This window comes from Falco naumanni, chromosome 9 (assembly GCF_017639655.2).
Source record: "Falco naumanni isolate bFalNau1 chromosome 9, bFalNau1.pat, whole genome shotgun sequence".
Lineage (NCBI taxonomy): Eukaryota > Metazoa > Chordata > Aves > Falconiformes > Falconidae > Falco > Falco naumanni.
The window spans coordinates 33,698,062-33,718,457 of record NC_054062.1 but is presented as its reverse complement, the minus strand read 5'-3'; the positions used below and the strand labels follow the sequence as shown (position 1 = coordinate 33,718,457).

Genomic DNA, 20,396 nt, shown 5'->3' with positions numbered 1-20,396 from the left:
TGCCAGCAGTGGATTCTGCATCAACACAGCGGCAAGGATACAGTAAATAATAAAATATAACACACTCTCCAGTATTCTTCCTGCAAGCCAGGATGCCCAAGACGCTGAAGAAAATGTAATAGGCAGTATTTTGAAATTCATTATAAGCCAACATGACATGCAAGGAAATCAAAGGTGTTTATGAGAGGGTAAGAAGGCAGGAGAAATGGGGCACAGCATTCTCCCACTGCCAACCTGACCCGGCTTCACTAGCCCAGTCCCAGTAGCCAGTCCGTATACCATATTAGGATACTTCTGACAATCATTTAAAAGACTACCCATAACCTTAAACATATGTTGAATATTCCTACCCCCTCAAACCACCCCTTTCCCATCAGACAGGACGAACATCTTCATGTTCCTCTATGAGCTGAAATGTGGGTAAGCTTCCTTCTAGCTTAGCTTTCTGTCTGAATAACTACTGCTCTTTCCTTCAATGCAAGGAGGAAAGGCTTCACACCACGAGGAGAGCACAAGGCAAATCAACAGACAATTTTCTCTGCTTCCATATCCCCTTAATTGCATAACTTTATAGAAAGGGAATACAAGGATCCACCATAAAACAAAAGATCCATAATCCCTCTGCTTCCAAACTTTGTGGGTTTTTTCCCCCCCACTTAATCCACCTTCTCCTGTGGGAAATCACATGCCAGCTTCTGAGAAGCATCCAGCCCAAACCATGAGGAGACACCATCACGAGAAATACCTTTATTCAAAAAAACTGCTGGAACTTCTTAAACAGAAACATTGGTTTCCTTTCATCTCTCCTTCTGCCACCACCAGCTGCAAGGCTTCATTACTGGGAAATGAAGCAGCTCTGATGGCTAAGGAGCCATCTGGCACAGGCAGGAGGACCTCCTTAACTGTGGAGATGGGCATTGCAAATGCCTCTGCGGACTCAGCCCATCCACCTTGTAAACACAGACTCTTCCAGTTTGAGAAACAATGGGGAAAACAAGGAAATGTCATTTAAACCGAAGGTTTAGGGTACTAACAGCATCCTGTCTCTGTAAGTGCAGCCCTGCAGCCCTGGCATGCTGTATGTTGTGGGGCAAGGGCTGAATCGCCCCTTACGGTTCAGCCTTGGTGCAGTGGGACACATGGCTGGCTTCAGCTGAGACCTGGTGGTGTTTCAGAAAGAAAACGTAAGATACAATTTTAACTTGACCCCAGGATATCCTTCCTTCAGGAAAAGTCAAGCTTGGGTACCAGACATTCCTCCCTCCTTATTAAATCTGTCATAACCAATGGCATTAATATGGAAAATTTCTACCCAAAACCCCAGTGCTGAAACCCTGTCTAATCCAAGACTGCAAGTATAAAAAACTGCTTAATAAGCAGGGAGCAGTGTATTGCCATTGCTGCCACCAGACTGAACTATGCCCAAGAGAGCAACACCAGCTCTGCAACTGCCCAGGGAGGGATGCCAGAGCACCAAACCCCTCAGAGAGGGCTTAGCGTCACCACACAACCACAAATGGATGTAAAAACCTCATGCTTGAAAAAGTGAGATTTCTTCTCCTTCCTAGCCTGGTATCACATTTTTGGTCTGTACACTAAACTGTGGTTTATTTTGTTTGGTTTGGTTTGCTGAAGACGACTGTTAAAATAACCATCATGCCTTTCCAGCGGCTGGACTCAGCACAGGTTCAAATGGTGTTTAAGATCAACCAAAACCAGCAAAAGCCTCAAAGCCCATCCACACAAGAAACAGCCAGCTGTAACACAACACAGCATGATGAAAATACAGTTCAGACTTCTCCTAAAGCAATGCCGAAAGAAAAAGCATGGTACTTCCCATGCTGTTCCCCAATTACCTCTACAGTGTAACCATTCCAGCAGCCCTGGGGCGACGGGACGGGGAATGAGCTCAGTCTGTGCTTTGGGACTTGAATCTATATTCCCCAGACTTACGCTGATGGGAATACCAACTGCCGAGCTGCACAGATGGAGCGATACTCTGCGCTGCTTTTCCTGCAGTTATGCCCATACCTATCAGTGCATGGGCTCATCCAACAGCTACTGCACAGATCTGCTAGCCTATAAACACCAGGAAAGAATATGAAACACAGTCACATCAGTTTTAAAAAGGATATTAAACACAAATACCACGAAGCATGGTACTCTCACTGTGCAAGAATCAGCATCTCCAACTAATTAGCTGAAGGTTTTTACTTTTCAGAAATACTCCTAAACTCATCTTCTGTAAATTTAACATAGAAATTCTTGAACTTCAAACTACCTGTAACCAGGCATACCAGCAATATAGTTTCTATCCTCTTTAAGCACTCATATTAGCAAAATATCTAGCTGTGTTTTAACAGGCTCTTAAATTTCTAGGAAGGCCTCTCCTAAAACCCAAACAAATATATATATGTATTTCCTAAAATCTCAAAGGAAGCATCTAAAAAATAAATGTATGTATGTCAATTGAGATAGCAAAAAAAAAAATGTACAAGGACTTTTGGACGGAAAGAAAAGTGTTGAGGGATGATTTCTGAGCTTATTTATGCTGGTTAAACAAACATCAATAGCAGAAATATTACCAATACTAATTCTGTCAGGTTTAGGGGTAGTTGAAAAAGGTGAACTGTTCTGAGTGCTGTGGTGTGCGTAATAAGGAATCAAAAAGGTCTGGGAAATAATGATTTGTAGGGTAATATTCAGATTCACAATGTATGACCCTTTAAAATTGTATTTGCTCAAAGCTTTATTTGACAGGCTGTAATACATTATTTATCTGCAGACTACTGCAGCACTGGCTCTGTTTACTGTTCTGGAGAAGCAGGCTGTCAGGATCTCTTGTCAAGTTGCATATACAAATATGACAGAGGAAGAAAAAAAAAAGGGGGGGAAACACTGTACATCTTCCTAAATCCCAGCAATGTCCTCTGTCAAAAAAAAAAATTAATACATTTGGGAGTAAGCTGCAGTGTTTGCACAGGCACCAAATTACTGCCAAAAAAGAAAGGCAAAAGTTTCTACAGGCTTTGTCTTTGGAAAGATCAAAGGTCTCAAAATATTACATTTTTTTGATAATTATGCTGAAAGGTTCCAGAGCACATGGATCTAAAACACTGGGTTTTGCAAGGTGAAGCCCAGCCCGCTCCACATACAGCCTGACATACTGCTTGGGCAGCCTGGAAAGAGCCACCAAATGGGATCAACAAAGCCCAATTATATTATTTGGTAAAAAGCACTCAAAGAAACAGGTCTGAAGACTATCAGAGCTACCAACACCAGGAGAAACTCAAATGGGAAGAATGCAGAGGAGGAAATGCCAAACCCGGGCTGAACCATTGTGCAGAGGCCGTTCTGGGCACCACTCTGCAAACCCAGACTGCTCAGAAAAAGTCGGTCCAGAGCTGTATAACCCATAGAGACACAAACCACAACCACCACGACCCACCTCCAATGTCTGGAGCAGGCTGAGAGGGTCCCTGCCTGCAGCGCTGCAGCAGCAGCTCCTGCCCCGGCATGCTGCAACACAGGCTTGCGCCAAGCTGGCACGCTGCCTGCTGCTGATGGCAGTCCCTGCTCCAACAGCGACAGGCAGAGAGCACCGCAAAGTCCTCGGGTTTGGAAACCACTTTTCAGTCTCGTAAAACTAGGCAGAGCATCGGAATTCTTTAATTGCTCATTAACTGCCTCCCCTACCTGATTCCCTGGACTCAAGTGTGGGTTGTACAGCTGGATCAGGTCAGGAAAAATGCTCCCAGTGCTACCATCTTGCTTCTCTTTATCTTTAAAAAAAAAATAAATAAAGAAAAAGGAACTATTTTCACATGAGAAAAATCCAATCCTCTGAATGCTTTCCCTCTGCTCTCGGAGAGCAGCTCAAGTGAATGTGTAGCAGCCAGGTTAAAAATGTACATCTGTCAGTGGCAGTGCAATCCCAGCAGACCAGGTGTTTGATAGATGCTTTTGAGGTTTCACTGACCTTGACATGCCACTGCTGCCTGCAAGGGGAAAAAATTAATTCCCATCACCAACAACTTGTTACATTTAATGAGCAATTAAAAAAGGTTATGTAAAGATGGCTGCACCTGAACATCCTCATGAATCAAAATAACTTCTTGCCAGCTCTAAAAAGATCTGTGTCTTGAAATTTCATGCAGTGAGAGAATGAAAGGAAGGAAACCTGAAGAGGATGAAATTAAAAATTCTAAAAGAAAAGGACACATGGATAAATTTAAGGGAAGCACGTGCCCAACTGCTGGGATGGAGAGAGGAAAGAGATGAAAAACCACCTCCCACTGTTGCTTTTTTTGTTAATTATGCATTAAAAAAAAATAATTACGCATTAAAAAATAGACCCGACTCTATTACTGCCACTACTGCCCTTGACAATGCTCCTGGTACCTCAGTGGAAAGAATGAAGCCGCTTTAACATCCTACATGCTCACTGAATGAGAAAATTCAGAAGCAGTACAAGTTCCTGTGTCCCGCCGCCCCCGCAGGGAAACCCACAGGACAGCAGAGCCACAAGTACCTGAGTCAAACCCTTACACTTGAAAAACACAAATGGAAGTCTCCATGGAAGTGATATACACAATTTTATTAAGAAACATAGCTCTCTTCCTGCTGGAGTTTACCTGTTTCTGCTTGACCTTGGCACTCAATTCCCCAATAAAAATAAGTTTGCAGGAGCTTGATTCAGCATAGCAGGGAAAAGGGAGTGCCTGTGTCCTTCTCCTATGTCCTTAATGCACCAACAAAATCAAAGCCAGCAACATGTGGAGGTGCAGAATAGTTTCATCTTTGGAGCCTGAAAGGGGAAAAAGGGCAAGAGGACTAAAGCATTTGTTCGTATACCAGAAGGATGAGGCAAAAGTCAGACATCTGCTCGTCAGAAACCTCTCAACCAGCGATTTTAGCATGCTGTTATCATGCAGGACTCTATTTGTATTTACTTTATACTTATTTTGGGTCATGCTTAAGAAGCTGGCTGACTTTTTTCACCCAAGGAAGCACAGCAAGCCCACTGGGTGATAAACATTTCACTTTTTTTTTCTGTGATTAATAAAACACATTGCCCATGCTCCTGTAGTCACTGTACTTAAGGGTCCACGGGAAGATGGAAAACACACAGCCATAAACATCTGCTTCGATTTTCATCAGCTAACTGGGACATAGCAAAGGCCTCAGCAATGGCTCTGCAATAACAAAATAAAGCTGCAGAAGCTTCTGAGATGGTTCCTGCCTTTTGCGCCTCACTAACAGCATGAAACCCAGCACCAGCACGAAATCCTGTGCGAGTACTGAGCCTTGGTCTGAAGCCTTCATCTGTATGGGGCTTATGTGCCCAGGTACATCACCCGGCTAACGCAGCCGTACAGCTGCACTCCAGCTGCTCACACAGACATCCCCAGCTTCTTGCCCATCAACTTCTGGGGCTACATGGCTCTTGAACTGAATAATGCACACGTACAAAAGTATCTAAGCCAGCTAACTTATCCCTTCTGTTTTATGGACTCAGCGATACAAACCTCCACACACACTCTTGTGGCAATGTAATTAATTAAAATGCCACTCTTGGGATTTTATTTACTGGAGTCCTACAAAAGGCTCTGCTGCCTGCATGAGCACAGGGCTGGGTGCACTGCACTGCGGGAGCTCAGGAGTGGATTTATACACACTTCATAAACCAAAGGAGCCTGATGTTACAGAGCAAAACCCTCTACTGCTACTAACGATGCAATAAATAGATTCCAATAAAATCCACAAGTGGCTTCCCCTGCAGAGCCGCTGCATCAACCACATTTAAGTCACCCAGTTCAAACACAAGCAAAGCAGCATATACCATAATGGGTGTTTTCTCACCAGAATTGCAATGGTTGCTTTAATCAGTCCGTGAAGCACCCATCCCAAATGAGAAGATGGCAAAGCTGCTCCTGTGCATTTGAGCAGTGTCCCAGCAATGCTCACAAGCAGCTGCAGCACCTCCATGCAAATGTATTGTCACACCCATGCCAGCTTCACTGGGACGCTTCTGCACTACTATTTTGGTCTGTTGACCACAAGGTGTTCTCGGCTTGATGCTGGGTACCACTTTGGTGTCATTGCTCTTCATCTCAGCATGTCAGTGCCAGTTGTAGCACTGCAACTGCTCACTTGTCACTGCTGATGGAGTGGAACCAAGTTACAGCTAAGACACAATTTAAGTGGCTGCCTGAGTGCTTTTACTTGATTTCAATCTAATAGGTATGTTGAAGACAACCACACAGCCAGACAGCGTCTTCCCATGCTCATACAGGCTGAGCACAGGGTTGACCTAAGCAGAGCCCAGGGGCTGGTGTGCCCACTGGTTAGCACCCTCAGGATGTCTCACCAAGCCTTTCACAGCTGACATGCAGATGCCTGGTGTGCTCTTATGAACCTGAGCCCCTCTAAACCACCCCACAGCTGATACCTGACTCTTCCTCCACTTTTCAGAGGCCCTGGAAGGATTTGACTTCTCTGGCATGGATGATTTCCCCACTTGCTTTTGCAGCCTGTACTGGGGAGGAATTAGTTAGGAGTAGTGTTTATGGCAGGGGTCCTCAAACTTTTTAAACAGGGGGCTGGCACACGGATGAAGTGGCAGGCAGTCATCTGCGGCTGCTTGGTTCCCCCCCCAACCCCTGGTGTGTGTGTGTGTGTTCTGTAAATACTGGGGGATGGATTGAGGACCCTGGGGGGCTGTATCTGGCCCGCGGGCTGTAGTTTGAGGACCCCTGGTCTATGGCATCTTCCAATAGAGGCATGAAGCACAGCTTTCGGTACCTCACCCATGTCAGTGAACCACCCACCCACATACCAGCTAGCACTCTCCCTTCTTAATGAAAAAAGGGACTAAAATTCAACCTGTGTTTTATTTAAACTGAACTTTCCCTGGTGCACATTTAAGTCTTTCATTACCTGCTCTGCCATTACTGATTGATGAAAATTACTTGCTTCACTCTTCTTCATAGTGACTCCTCATGTTTACTGAGACAGTTATCTCTCCCTTCTGTATTTCCTTTAAGCTGCACATGCCATGGCCTCATAACTTATTCTTATTTTCCATACTAACATTTCACTCTGAGGTCTTACCAAATCTTTGGCTGACATTGGACAAAAACTAAATGCCAGCTTTCCCTCAAATCCTAACTGAGACAGTACAGTCAACCTGAAAGCTTCACAGGACCCCTTCCATTCACACACCAAGACAAAAGCAGGCTTCCAGAAGCTCTGAAGGCCATCAAAACATGATGAACTGTCCAAATCTCTTCAACTGCCTGCCTTGAAATTCCCAGCTTACATATGTGTACACTGGGCTGTGACTCCTTAACTAGAGTTCCCTGACATGAAATTATTCACGGTGGGCAGATGATCCCATTTTTAACCGGAGATGTCACAAAATTTTCTGCCATCCACAACACCTTCATGGCTATCCATCACAAAAGTCATAGTCATCAGCTTTATTTCTATTCCTTAGAAATTCTAACACAGAAAAGGGAGTATATAGATCTGCAGGAATAAGCCTGATAATTCCTCTCTCCTCGGCACCAAACCCATTATGACTTTGTCCAACCCTGACTCTAGTAAGGACTTCTGAGGGAAAAAGCCTCAGTGTCAAGTTCCTCTTTCCTTCCAGAGCTGTTTAAAGGTTACTGGCTATCATAGAATGGTTTGGGTTGGAAGGGACCTTAAAGATCATCTAGTTCCAACCCCCCTGCCATGGGCAGGGACACCTCCCACTAGACCAGGCTGCTCAAAGCCCCATCCAGCCTGGCCTTCAACTTCCAGGGATGGGGCATCCACAGCTCCTCTGGGCAACCTGTGCCAGTGCCTCATCACCCTCACAGTAAAGAATTTCTTCCTAATAACTCATCTAACTCTACCCTCTCAGTTTAAAGCCATTCCTCTCATCCTACCTCCACATGCCCTTGTAAAAAGTCCCTCTCCAGCCTTCCTGTAGGTCCACTTAGGTACTGGAAGGCTGCTATAAGGTCTCAGTGATGCCTTCTCTTCCCCAGGCTGAACAACCTCAAATCCCTCAGCCTGTCTTCATAGAAGAGGTGCTCCAGCCCTCTTTTTCACAGTCTTCTCTGGACTTGTTCCAACAGGGCCGTGTCTTCCTTATGTTGGGGGCCCAGAGCAGGACTCCAGGTGGGGTCTCACCAGAGCAGAGAAGAGGGGGAGAATCACCTCTCTTGGCCTGCTGGCCACACTTCTTTTGATGTGGCCCAGGATATGGTTAACTATTTTGGCTGCAAGGGCACATTGCTGGGTCATGTTGAGCTTCTCATCCACTGACACCTCCAAGTCCTTCTCCTCAGGGCTGCTCTCAATCCATTCTCCACCCAGCTTCTATTAGTGCTTGGGATTGCCCCGACTCAAGCATAGGACCTTGCACTTGGCCTTGTTGAATTTCATGAGGTTTGCTCAGGCCAACCTCTCAAGCCTGTCAAGTTCACTCCAGATGGATCCCTTCCCTCCAAGGTGTCGACCGCGCCACGGAGCTCAGTGTCATCGGCAAACTTGCTGAGGGGGCACTCAGTCCCATTGTCCATGTTGTTGACAAAGACGTTGAACGTAACTTGAAACTAGAGTCAGGGGATGACAATAGTGCCACATACTCAGAGCATGTGCTCTCAGACTCAGACAGAGACAGGTATGATCTCCAAGACATCCCATTTGCTGATCACTTCATTCCTAACCTGCCTCTGCCAGCTGGGATTGACCAAGAGAAGAGGTTCAGGCTGAACATGGTGTTAATAGCACAAAGGGACAACTGGGTAGCAGAGGATCAACCATAAGAGCTCTCCCCTCAGTAAACAGATCTGATCCTCCATCGCCATCTCCCATGTTTCTCAGCTTCACAGCATCCATCCTGCACCTGCACAGGCAGTTTGTAAGCACACATTTGGTCTGTTGTCTTAACAGGGAAGAAGCTCCTAGGCAACACACCAGAACACAAATGTAAAAACCAAGCTGCTCCAGGTTTTTCTTTGGTTGCCTAAAAAGCATCTGCTTTTTAATTTTATTTTCAGCTTATTCATATTCTTCTCCCTGCTCTAATTCTGTGCTTTGCCGGTCCCCTCTCACAGCAGCCATTGTTTGCCCTTCACTAGCCCTGGGGTTTGGCCTGCCTCCCCACTGCTCATGACCCAGCTACAGCGCTTGTGCTTTCGGAGGGAGGAGCTCGCAAGCCATGCGGTACGCTTTACTGAGCCTGGGTCCTCCCGGTGCTGCACCCCCACCTCACCCTCCCACTGAATTGCTCATCCTCTGGGATAAACAGAGGACCCCTGAGGCACACTTTAGGCTTTTTGTATTTAACGATCAGCCCGTTCTCCCTTCCTTCCCCACGGCACACTGAATGGTTTCAAAGTGTATCTATTAATACCTCAAACCACAGCCTCACTGGTGCATCCCAGGTGACTCAAACCATTCCTTAATACCTTTGCACATCAGAGATGCCACAGTGACAGCCACCTCTGGTAAGCCTGCAACCAGGTCAGGAAATCACTAACAAAGGACCCAAGCAACTTCTATAGCTGCTGTTAATCGCCCCACTAAAGAGAGAACTCCACAAGTGCTGGTTTGGCTTTTCATATATAAGGACCACATGAAGGAAAAGAAAACTAGTAGGGGACTAAAGGAAGAGATACAGATATAGAGGATATAGAACTAGATATAGAACTGACAAAACTATGTAAGCATACAAAATCCATTTCAGGACGCAGAGAAGGAGGAATTCATAAAAAAAAAAAAGGCATCTACCATCATTGCTCCCACAGTGGCCAGGCCAGCAGTGAGGCTGACAGTAAGCGGATCAGCAGGTGAAGGACAACTTTGTGAGACAACACAGCTAACCACAGCAGCGACTACCGTAAATTTAACTTAAAATAAAAATGTCTTGTATAAGTTCAATAGCAAATTGACCTTCAAAAAAGCCCAAGTTTTGGGCCCTTTCTTACAAAGCGTAGCCAATCTGACACTGCCAGACTTCATTTTTCAGGCCAGTCAAAACAATTTACTGAAGCTACTCTTTTTTTCACTTAAATCTCTGCAGGAGATACAAAGATATGCGACTCATGACTGCAAACTTTGTTGCCTATGTTAACAAATCACTGGAAATCTGTTATCAGCCTGCAAGCCCATATAGAAACAAGGCAAAAAGCAGAAAATCTCGAGCAAGCTGCTAACACCACAGTACTTTTTAATACATGGTACAGGGTTACTCAGATACCAACTACCCCAGTACTGGGACTCAGAACATTTATGGAGTCAACTTATTACCCTAAAACCAGACTGCAAAACATTAGAAATGCCTTCTGAAACCACAATATTCATTAAGACAGGGTTGAGATCCAAAAAGATCTAGGCCTTCCTAAAGAGACACACGCAGATGGAAGGGCATCTGTCACCCCTTCTTCTTAAAAACCAAACAAGCCAAGCAGGAATTGTATTGGTATTGGTCATGAACACAGGAATTTCCAGGGTGAAGAAGTTAGTCTCCCATCACCTGTCACAGAACAGACACATAAAATAAAGGATCTGGATGGCAGCAATGACGTGTGGTACCTCTGCCATATTCTCATAGAATTCCATTTCACTTCTCTTTGCCTCAGTACTTGGAAGACCTTTTGCTTGGGAGGGACCGCTACTGGGGCATCTTTGATCCCTGAGTAAACAATCTGCAAAGGTCCCTATGTTTAAATATAAGGATACACACCTGCACAAGAATCTGACTCTTCAACCTATCTGGCAAGCTCCTCCATGGGAAGCTGCATCCCCCCAGCTCAAAGTGTAGTCCCCAGATCACACCAGACTGAGATGTGGGGTTGCTCAAAGCTGTGCAGTAACCTTGCCTCTACAGCTGCGGAGTCTCCCACCAGGAAGACAGGCCCACACCTACAAGGCGCAGGGCTGGATTAGTATCTGCTTCACCAATTCAGTTGAGAACAAATGCCTTCTGTGAGTAACTGTCAGGGAAACAATGTGCTATAGAAATCTCACTGCAGGCAATTTGGAAAAAAAATTTCTTTACCAAGCTCTTACACCATTGGCACATACCCCACTACTTGCAGAAAGAGACCTGGAGAAATAAAAGGTGACTAAATATGGATATTAAATCACTGCTATTAGCAAGTTTTGCATTCCCTTTCAGGGTTACACAGGTGTGGGCAACAAAGAGCAAACACGTCGTTTCTACATGCACGTACAGAATCATAGAAAAATTTAGGCTGGAAGAAACCCATGGCCTGGCTGGGACTCCTCTTGGTCCACCAAGGACATAGGAATATCTAGGACAGACACTAACAAGCAGAAATAGCATAAACAATGATTTCAAGTCCTATTCATCTTCCTAACACACAGTACTTTCACTCAAAAAAGGCACCATTCGAGCCCAATATCGTCTGTCCTGACAGGACACGTTATAGCTGCAGAACCTGTCCAGACAAGCTTGTTTATCATGCTAAGCGACACGAAGAAAGGAAATCTTTCTGTAGGTGCCAATGCAAGGCAGCTTGAACACAGTAAGAAAAAAGGCAAGGACTTTACTGGGAGCCTGCCCCATTTGGTGGGTTGGCTCCAGTGGCTCAGCCTTAGCTAAGTTGGGCCACCCCACCACACAAGGTGGCCACAGCTTTCGCAAGTAGCTGAACCACAAAAAGCTGTAATAAACATTCAAAGCTTCTCCTTTCCCTCTGGCTGTGGTTACTCTTCTCATCCTTCCCTTTCTGCAACTGAGCTGATTGCTGAGTTTCCACAAAATGATGGAAAATGTACTTTTATAAAAATAAAAAAAAAAAAAGCAGAAGGGAAGAAGAAAACATCAGGCCATGTTTACTTAAACAAACTGTCAGCACTTCAGCCACAAAGAACACTGAAATGTTCAGGGCTTTGTCTGATCTAATTCCTCTGAGAAAGTTTCTGTTCAATCTTAACAAGAAATATGTGTGAATATTTTGGTAAGAAAATGAACCAAAATCAGTAAGAGACAAGTGGGTTCAGATACTCAGAAGCTATCGTTCCACCTTCACAGTCTGCAGAAGAAACCAGCTCTCAAGTGTATTAACTGCAGATATGCCTGGATCCTGAGCCAAAAGGAAAACCGCTTTAAGAAAGGTCTTACTTAAAGTAGGTTTCTTTCGGAAGAGAGAAAGCAAGTATTCCAGTTTGAGAACAGAAGCACCGTGGCATTTGGGGGCTGCACCACCCCCATGAGATATTATTCAGACCTGCTCATGGTGCATTTTATCAAAGCCTTTTCTGGAGTTCAGACATCAAACATGAACAAAAGCTTGTTTTCAAATAAACATCCTAGCTTCAGACCATTTAATAATTTTGCTAATCCAGCAAAGGATGAGTAGATAAGGGCACAAGAGTTCAGCTGAGCCGCTGGCAGATCTGCCACCAGCTCCTTTCTGCTGCTTCTTGTCCACTGGTAACACTAGCCACGCCAAGAGAAGGATCCAGAGGTGATCTGCGTGGGTAGTCAAACACAAGGCTGACAAAGGACCACTGTGCTCACAGGCTTATTGCCAAAGAGACACATAAAACAAGTGAAGCCATTAAAAATCAGCCATGTGAGTTACCTGATGCTCTGTAGTACAGTATTTTGTAGTGCCACTTTTCACATTCTTCTCATTTGCGTCAAGGTAAATACTTGAGATGTCTCTTCTCTGAATTACCACGTTTTTTAAGTGGCTGAGTTCATGAGAGCACTCCCTGGAAAAGGAGCAGCAAACCCACCAGACACTTGTGTGAAAAGCCACTTAACTGTGAACAGACACAGCAAATGTGAAGCAAGGAAAGAAGGTGGAAGATCATGTCAAAAGAGATAAAGGCAGAAGCGGAGAGAGGGCACGTAGCATAATGCAGAGGACAGCAATAGGCCTGTGTTGCCTAAATCAGAACTACAAACAGAAAAGTCAGTTACTTTATCATGAACTCTGGAAAAAATTGTTTGGCAGAACAGAACTGTTACCTTTGCCTATGTCAATTTTTCAGTTAAAATGGGTATTAAAAATGCTAAGAACAGCATGGTGCTGTGCTCAAGGGTGCTGTAATTCAGTAATAATGCATTTATTATACTCATTAACTTACCAAGACATAAATACCTTGTACTGTCCCCAACTAATAACTAACTTGTTAGAAAGGCAACTAACATCCACCAGCAAGACACACAATTGACCGTAATCACTAAAACCTAAATTAATACTAAACTGTTGCAGGAGGAGAAGAACAAGTACCGTGAAACTGAAAAACACCCCATCGCTTCTTGATGCAGTAAGTGGGGACCCATGGAAGGAGCACAGGACTCCAGCACAGGGTCAGAAATACTTCAGTGACTCCCCATTGCCGACCCCTGGAGTGAACATGGCAGCGAAACCAGAGCAGGACAGCAAATGAGGATAGAATAATTTCTATTTCCCTTCCCTTTGTATTTGAGTTTCAGCTTATGTTTCTTAGCTTTAAAAAGTATTTAATTTGTTTCAATTTGCAGAGGCACTGAGGAATTGACATTTTCCAGTTCACAAAGAACACTGCCTTTAACCTGTGTATTCCCCATGCAAATGCAAAGCCATACCCCCTGTTTTTATGACTAGTCAAATAAAGTCAGTGAACTGGACAATTCCCTGCATTAAAAAAATAGTCCTTGGGTTAGTTTCTTACTGAGATTCATAAAACCCCAAATAAAAAAGGGAATAAATTCAGGTTAAGTTTGCAATGACTTACTTAGTAGGAACTTAATAAAATGCTTTCATTAGCTGGATCACACAACTTGAGCATGCAGACATTCATACATCAGACTGAAGCAGTACTGAGCTCCAAATACTGTTGTCTTAACAGGGTTGTGGAGAGATCTTGTGCACAAATCCTCATTTCTGATGCAAACAGAAGCCTGGCTTTCTCAAGCCAGGTTGAACCTTTGAGCCTGCTACAGAGAAGGGCACTGTTTCTGAGTCAGTTCCACTTGCGAGCTGAGACACAGACCAAGGAGTTCCCAGTTCCTGTTTTTGTACTCACTTTAATTAAAAGAACCAAAGTTTTGAAGCTTGATGCTTAAGTTCAGGCTATGTGACTAGGAGCAGGAGATGTGGAGCTGCTGTTAACTCATAGTAATGCCAAGAAAAAAGACCTTCAATTCAACTGAAAAGTAAAAAACTCAGAAGAGATGGACAACATTTCTTATAAAGCACATTAATCCAGGAATGAATAATGGAGGTCACATAAGAGAACACCTGTTTAGCAGGATTCAAACACAGCTTGAACACTTACATAGCAGAAATATTCAGATTAGTGAATCAAACAAGAAGACAGGGACAAAAGCAGCAATGAAGAGTTTTAGGAATGTTATAAACCCTGGTCCTTCAGGGCACAGCTTGCTCATTAGGGCCAAGATAAACCTTTCTCAGTAATGTAGCAACAAAATATTCACAGCCTCTATTGTTTTTTTCCTAAATCATCTCAATCATCTCCATCAGCAGTGCCAAGGCAACAGCAAGGCAAGCACCATGTGGAGGGACATGCACCCAGGGATGTGTTGGCTGCTGCTGCAACTCTGCAAGAGCAGCTACTGACAACAGCTGGAGACAGAATCATAGAATCATATAGATTGGAAAAGACCTTTAAGGTCATCCAGTCCAACTGTTAACCTAGCACTGCCAAGTCCACCACTAAACAATGTCCCTAAGTACCTCAGCATGTTCCTGGCGGTGCCATAGGCACCAAAACGCTCATCAGAAATTTAACAGGTTTGATATGCGAGTCCTATGAGCAGCAGCTGTAGTAATTCCCTTTGAACCCTTCCCATACTCTTGCAGCACAGTCCATGCTGCACTGCCCTCCCCCATACGTAAAAATATCCCAAACCTCAAGCTTCAAGATGTCATGCTGTAGTTTGCGCTGGAAGTCAAGGAAGTGGGAGATTGTCAGCTTCCCCTTCAGATCCGCCCCAAAGAAGTATGTTGTCAGCGCAGAGTTGAAGCCAGTTTTCAGCGTGTTCCCTGTTGTAGAGCGGTCTCTGTGGCGCATGCCCATGCTGGTTTGGGAACGAATGATGCTCTGGACCTAAAAATAAGAGGGAAGATGTTAGGATCAAAAGCAACACTGGGACTTATACTAGTCAAGTATTGATACAAAGTACTCCAAGCTCAGCTGTGTTATCCTCTTTTTTTTTTTCCTGAAATAATTCTTAAAAGACAAGGCAATTCAAAACTTTGGCTAAACTTAGTCATTTTTCAGTCCTCTCTAAAGAAAGAAGAGCATGAAATGCTTAAAATGAGTTTTAAGAAACAATTCACCCCGTGTGCAGATTTGCATTCTAGAGCTGATTCTACGCCTGGTCAGCAGAGAGCAGCTTGTTCCCAGCAAAGTCACAGGAGGAAAGAATGCAGAGGCAATCATGGGAGGGTGGGGGAAGCCTGCACACGTTTTTGAGCTTCCACTCCTACTTTACAGCACATCCTTGTTAGCTCACACCAACCCCAGTCAGCTCACACTGCATTTCCTTTTCCCTTCTGCACAAACCCAGGGGTTTTCTACCCAAGGACAGCCCCTTCTTGCTGCTGCCACTCTCATGGCTAGCAGCTCCTCCATATCCCTGGGACTGTGCAGCAAGCTGAGCTGCAGGTGGGGGCTGACCCAGCCAGAGCAAAGGGCTCTCCAGAAGCCCTGCGGGTTGCATCAGCCGAAATACAACTCCAGTGGCAGAGTAACAAGTAATGCAGAATTATCAGAGTTACCAGCAGACTGGGATATTTGCATGAAGACAGCCAAGTATGAAAGCACACCTAACAGCAGTCTCTCAATGTTTTTAACAAACCACGCAGGCAACCAGCCGCCTCCTCCTCCTCCTCCTCCCCTGAGCTTGCAGCAGTGCCCTGTACCTTCGCAAAGGCACCGCTCAACTCGAGCGGATGCTACAGCACAGTGCAAGGAGACACAGACAACTCCCCTGTCTACTCTGATGTGACAAAAGGTTGAACTCGCAGGATGCAACAGCCTGAAAAATCCAAAAGTTTGTTATTTTTAAGGGTCCTATGCTAATTTAAAGGGGCAGCCAAGCCAAATGCACACTTGCCTAGTCTCCCCATCCCCAGGCACCCCATTAGCCCTTCCCATCTGAATGATTATTGCTGGGATATGAGAAGCCTGGCATATTCTCTGTATAACAACGGATCTCTTCCAACAAGGCAGCAGAAGGACTCATATTAAGTACGACCAGTGTGAGAAAGGAAGGGAACAAAAGCCACCCAATATGCTGCCCTGCACTCAGCGTAGCCTTGACAGCACAGGCTTCCCGAAGCTCCAGCAAACACCACTGCTTTGTCTTCAGGCTCTTCCTCCTGCCGTCAGAAGTTGGGAAGAAAAACAGTTGCCAAGAGCTCCAACTGTCAAAAGGATGCCAGAACCTCGTTATCATGGTATATGGCGTGTTCAATTTTTTCTTAACAAGAAAGTGAGCGCTGAAACAACCCCAAAGGGGATGCTCTAGAGGAGCATGCCGTGTATCACTGCCGAGCTCACCTTGCTTGAAACGCTGCCTCCAAACCACAGACTACTATTCTTCCACTACAAGGAAAATCAAGTTGAGACAGAGGGAAAAAAAACCCCAAAACCAAAAACCCAACAGAAAAAAGGTTTGGGGGCTTTTTTTTTTTTTTTTTTTTAATATGCACTGTGATGTGAGGAAGGATTTTTACACTGTAAATAGCAACTTCTTATTTTACTTTGTGCTCTACTTTAACTGCGAGCTCTGCATGCACATTTTGGAGACAATTATTTATAAACTTTCTGAAGCAATGCAGTTTATGGCCAGCTTGGAAAATTGCCCCTGTTTCTGCAGAAGCAAGTGTTTACCACACTGCAGACTGTTCGATAGAGCATCTTTTCCTGGGTGTTATTTACACAGCATCCTACGCCCCTCTTTTTCTTTTCCATCTATAACAAGCATCGGACAGTTTGAAAATCCATCTGTGGGCACTGGGGCCAAAATTATTTGGCTGGTTCCTATTTTGGGTAATCCTTCTAATACCCAGAAAGGCAGGCAACCACTGCAAGAAGTTGTCCTCCAGCCCAGCCGGTGTTGTCCTCCCTCATAGCTCATCAATCGTACAAGGCTGTGAAGCACAGAGATGCTTCACTGTCTTTTATACTTATTTCAGCGTGTTTGTGATGTTCCATCTTTTGTGCTAGACAAGCAAAAAAATAAATTAAAATACTTAATGGTTTGAAGAAAAATCATGAGTAACTGCTTGCAAGTTTACCACCTCTCATCCAACTTTTTAATTAAAAATAGAAGAGAAAACTAACAATTTAGATACTGAAGGATGAAAAGTTGAAGATGATACTGATGCTGGCACCAAACTACTCAGTGCTATTCGCTAACCATATGCATCAACTGGAAAAAAAAATATCTGAGGCTCTTTAGTGAGGCCTAAAGAAATTCAGTATTTTCTTATTAGGTAGTTAAAGCCTCCAACTTGCGTATTAGCTAAATTACTGCAAGTCATTTTCTTTCTTATTCAATACTCATTGGGTTTTTCAGACATTAATGAGAAGAGGGACCTGCTGTTTCCAAGACAATGTGTGTGTGTGTGTGAAAAACAAACAAACAGGAAAAAGTACAAAATTAATTTCCACATGCTCACAGCCAGTAGGGACAATACGATGCTTTTGAGATGACCCTTCTCCTTCTTTTTCTACGCATTCTCACAAAAACAACGCCGCTCTTTTAAACTGATGCCACTTCTAGCAGCATATTTCCCTGGAGGAGCCAGTTCCAGCTGCTCCTGCCAGGTAAGATGTTTATGGGACAGATCTGCAAACTCTGTCATCCTTCATGCTCTTATTGAGGCATTTCCATAAGGAGTGAAGAAAAGTATGTATCATATGAATTACTGTGTGTGTTATATACATGTATAATGTTATATATGTGCTTCTTGCTGAAGCTATGTGTTTGCTTTAATCCCGTTTGGGAACTGCAGCAAATCCGTTACAGCGATATCTGCAAAAATATTGTCAGCTGCTTCTCACTTTCCAAAACAGCTCCTTCATCCTCTGACTTGAAAGCTCTGGAAGATCAGTCCTCATCAAAATATTCAGATGCTAACCAGAAATTTTATTCCTTTATATAGAGGTAGTGACACATGTAACAAACTTAACAAAAATACATTCCCCTTCCTAAGAATTTTTATATGACTTAATGCACATAACTTCCCTTTCCTTCTGGATGATTTAAGAACATCTATTTCCACTTTGTACTTTCACCTTCATAGTGCTTCTGAAACATTCAGCCTCAATAAACATTCATTCTTACTTTACATGGCTAATAAAAAAGCCAAACATGACACCTGTGTTAAATACCTTGGTGTCACTGCATTTTCAGTGGGCAGTTAACTGTTCTCCACTTTTCTTAAATTCATTTATCTCCTAATTGATTTCACTTTAGGACATCAGTAACTACTATAAAATACCTTTTGAGTTGTTAAATATTATCAGATTGCTGCAGTGGAGTGCTATATTCATGCACTATGCAAACAGAAGGAAGAACAGTATTTTTTTAGTGGGAAAATAGGAAACCCAGAATTTTTCATAGCTAAATCAGTATTTTCTCCGAAGGCAGTGCTGAACAGCACAATAACTTGGACATAGCTGTGTATTCAAATGTGTACTCAAAGGAAAATGAACAAACTCCTGGATTTACATTACAAGCTGTCACATGAAGGGCTATCACATTGGAGATAAACATACTCCATTCTCCTTACGGAGTCCAAAGTTTGCATCTTAAAAATGTGCAGTTAACCAGATATATTACACAGCTCTGGAGCAAACTCAAAATAATGACATCATACCCACAGGTAATAATTTAAGGAGGATGACAGCAAAAGATTAGAAGGGGGAAATTAATTTATCAGACCTGCTTTGCCACTAGTTCTTCCCATTTATAGCAAGTGCCCCAAGCACGACCTCTCAGAGACTCTTCTGAAGTTAACTAGTCATTCAATCAGCTGATGAGTAAGAATTTGTAACTAGATTATTGAGGTCTGCTTTGTTCTCGGACATGAGTACACAGCTTTTCACCTTTTACAAATACGGATGTCCTCCAGCATAAAAAAAAAACCACAAGGGCAGGTTATTTCTTAAACCAGAGTCTTGTTTCCTTTGCCCAGAAGCAGCAGCTTCCACTTGCCCACTAAACACACAGCTTTGAGGGATATGGGGTTTCAGAAGTGCCACATGAATATTAGCTAGATCAGTGGTGTATCTCCCCTACCTTGATCTTTGACAACAGAGATGGTGACTCCTGAACCAACTGGCCTGTTCCCGCATTTAATTTTCCTTTCATGAGTAGGGCATGCATGGAGATTTCCTAATATACAACAATTTCAGAATGTTTGTAAGTTTCCATAGCCTTAAGGCTGCTTCTATATATGCAAGAAAACCATAGAAAACCATACACTTATGCCTGGGGAGGTCAGATCTCTTTCCCATTTGACAGCTTGAGTCTTCAATCTATTCTCACTCTAACACAATCACAAACCATAGCTTACAGAAGGACCTCACCGGTATCAGATAATGCAGACTAAGCTCATTAAAAAGCCTGCATCAAACTCCCTGTTGATGAAACTTTGTAAGAACTAGGGGAAATAAACTGATGAAAATATATTCTCAATAAACATGTTTTTAGACTACGCTGAAGTAAGTGGCTAAATTCTTCTTTGAAATGGACTCACTCTTGTTATTCTCTGAAGACAAACAAAATTAAGGAATGCAGTAAAAGCTGTGAAAGAAAGTAGGATGAAAATCCTACAGCATCAGTAGAATGAAAAAAATTCTTTACCTTGGAGATGACATATTGTAAAGATACCTTGGTGGCAAAGTAACAGGAAATCAAGAGTTTATACTTAAAATTGTCCTGGCTAAATGAAAAATTATGTCTTGAAACATCCAGTTTAAAAAAAAAAAAAAAAAGCAGGCACTGAAGCAACACAGCAGAGCACAGAAGAGCACAGAGCCGGTTTACTTTTCAGATGTAAACCAGCACTAACCACAAATATAAATCACACAGTAACATCAGAGAGGAGTGCTGCACTTCTGGCTAAGATGCTATAGCATCAAGAAGTCAACCGGTCATTCAACTTGCCTGCTCAAACTCTTCCATGTCCACCTCACCGTCGCCATTCAGATCAAACATCTTAAAGGCAATTTCGAAATTCCTCTGGGGAGCTGCAGGAGAAAAACCACAATAAGAAACAAAGACCAGTTAACGAAGACACAAAAGCTCAATTAAAAAGGCACAAGTTCAAAGTTACTTTAATCAAAAGCAATTTTCCATAAATCCTGCCGTTTTACTAAGAAAATGCAGCTCTTGG

At 43.5% G+C, this 20,396-nt stretch overlaps 1 protein-coding gene across 12 annotated transcripts in view; it reads right to left on the bottom strand.

Annotated features, from left to right (window-relative positions):
• MICU1 (mitochondrial calcium uptake 1) overlaps positions 1 to 20,396 on the bottom strand; it is a 105,761-nt gene that overhangs the window by 21,474 nt on the left and 63,891 nt on the right. For all 12 annotated transcript variants that reach the window (XM_040607612.1, XM_040607616.1, XM_040607615.1 and 9 more), the window contains 2 exons: positions 20,168 to 20,250; positions 14,893 to 15,090 (listed from right to left, as the gene is read on the bottom strand). In XM_040607612.1, coding sequence (XP_040463546.1) covers positions 14,893 to 15,090; positions 20,168 to 20,250 — 281 coding nt within the window. The remainder of the gene's footprint in view (positions 1 to 14,892; positions 15,091 to 20,167; positions 20,251 to 20,396) is intronic.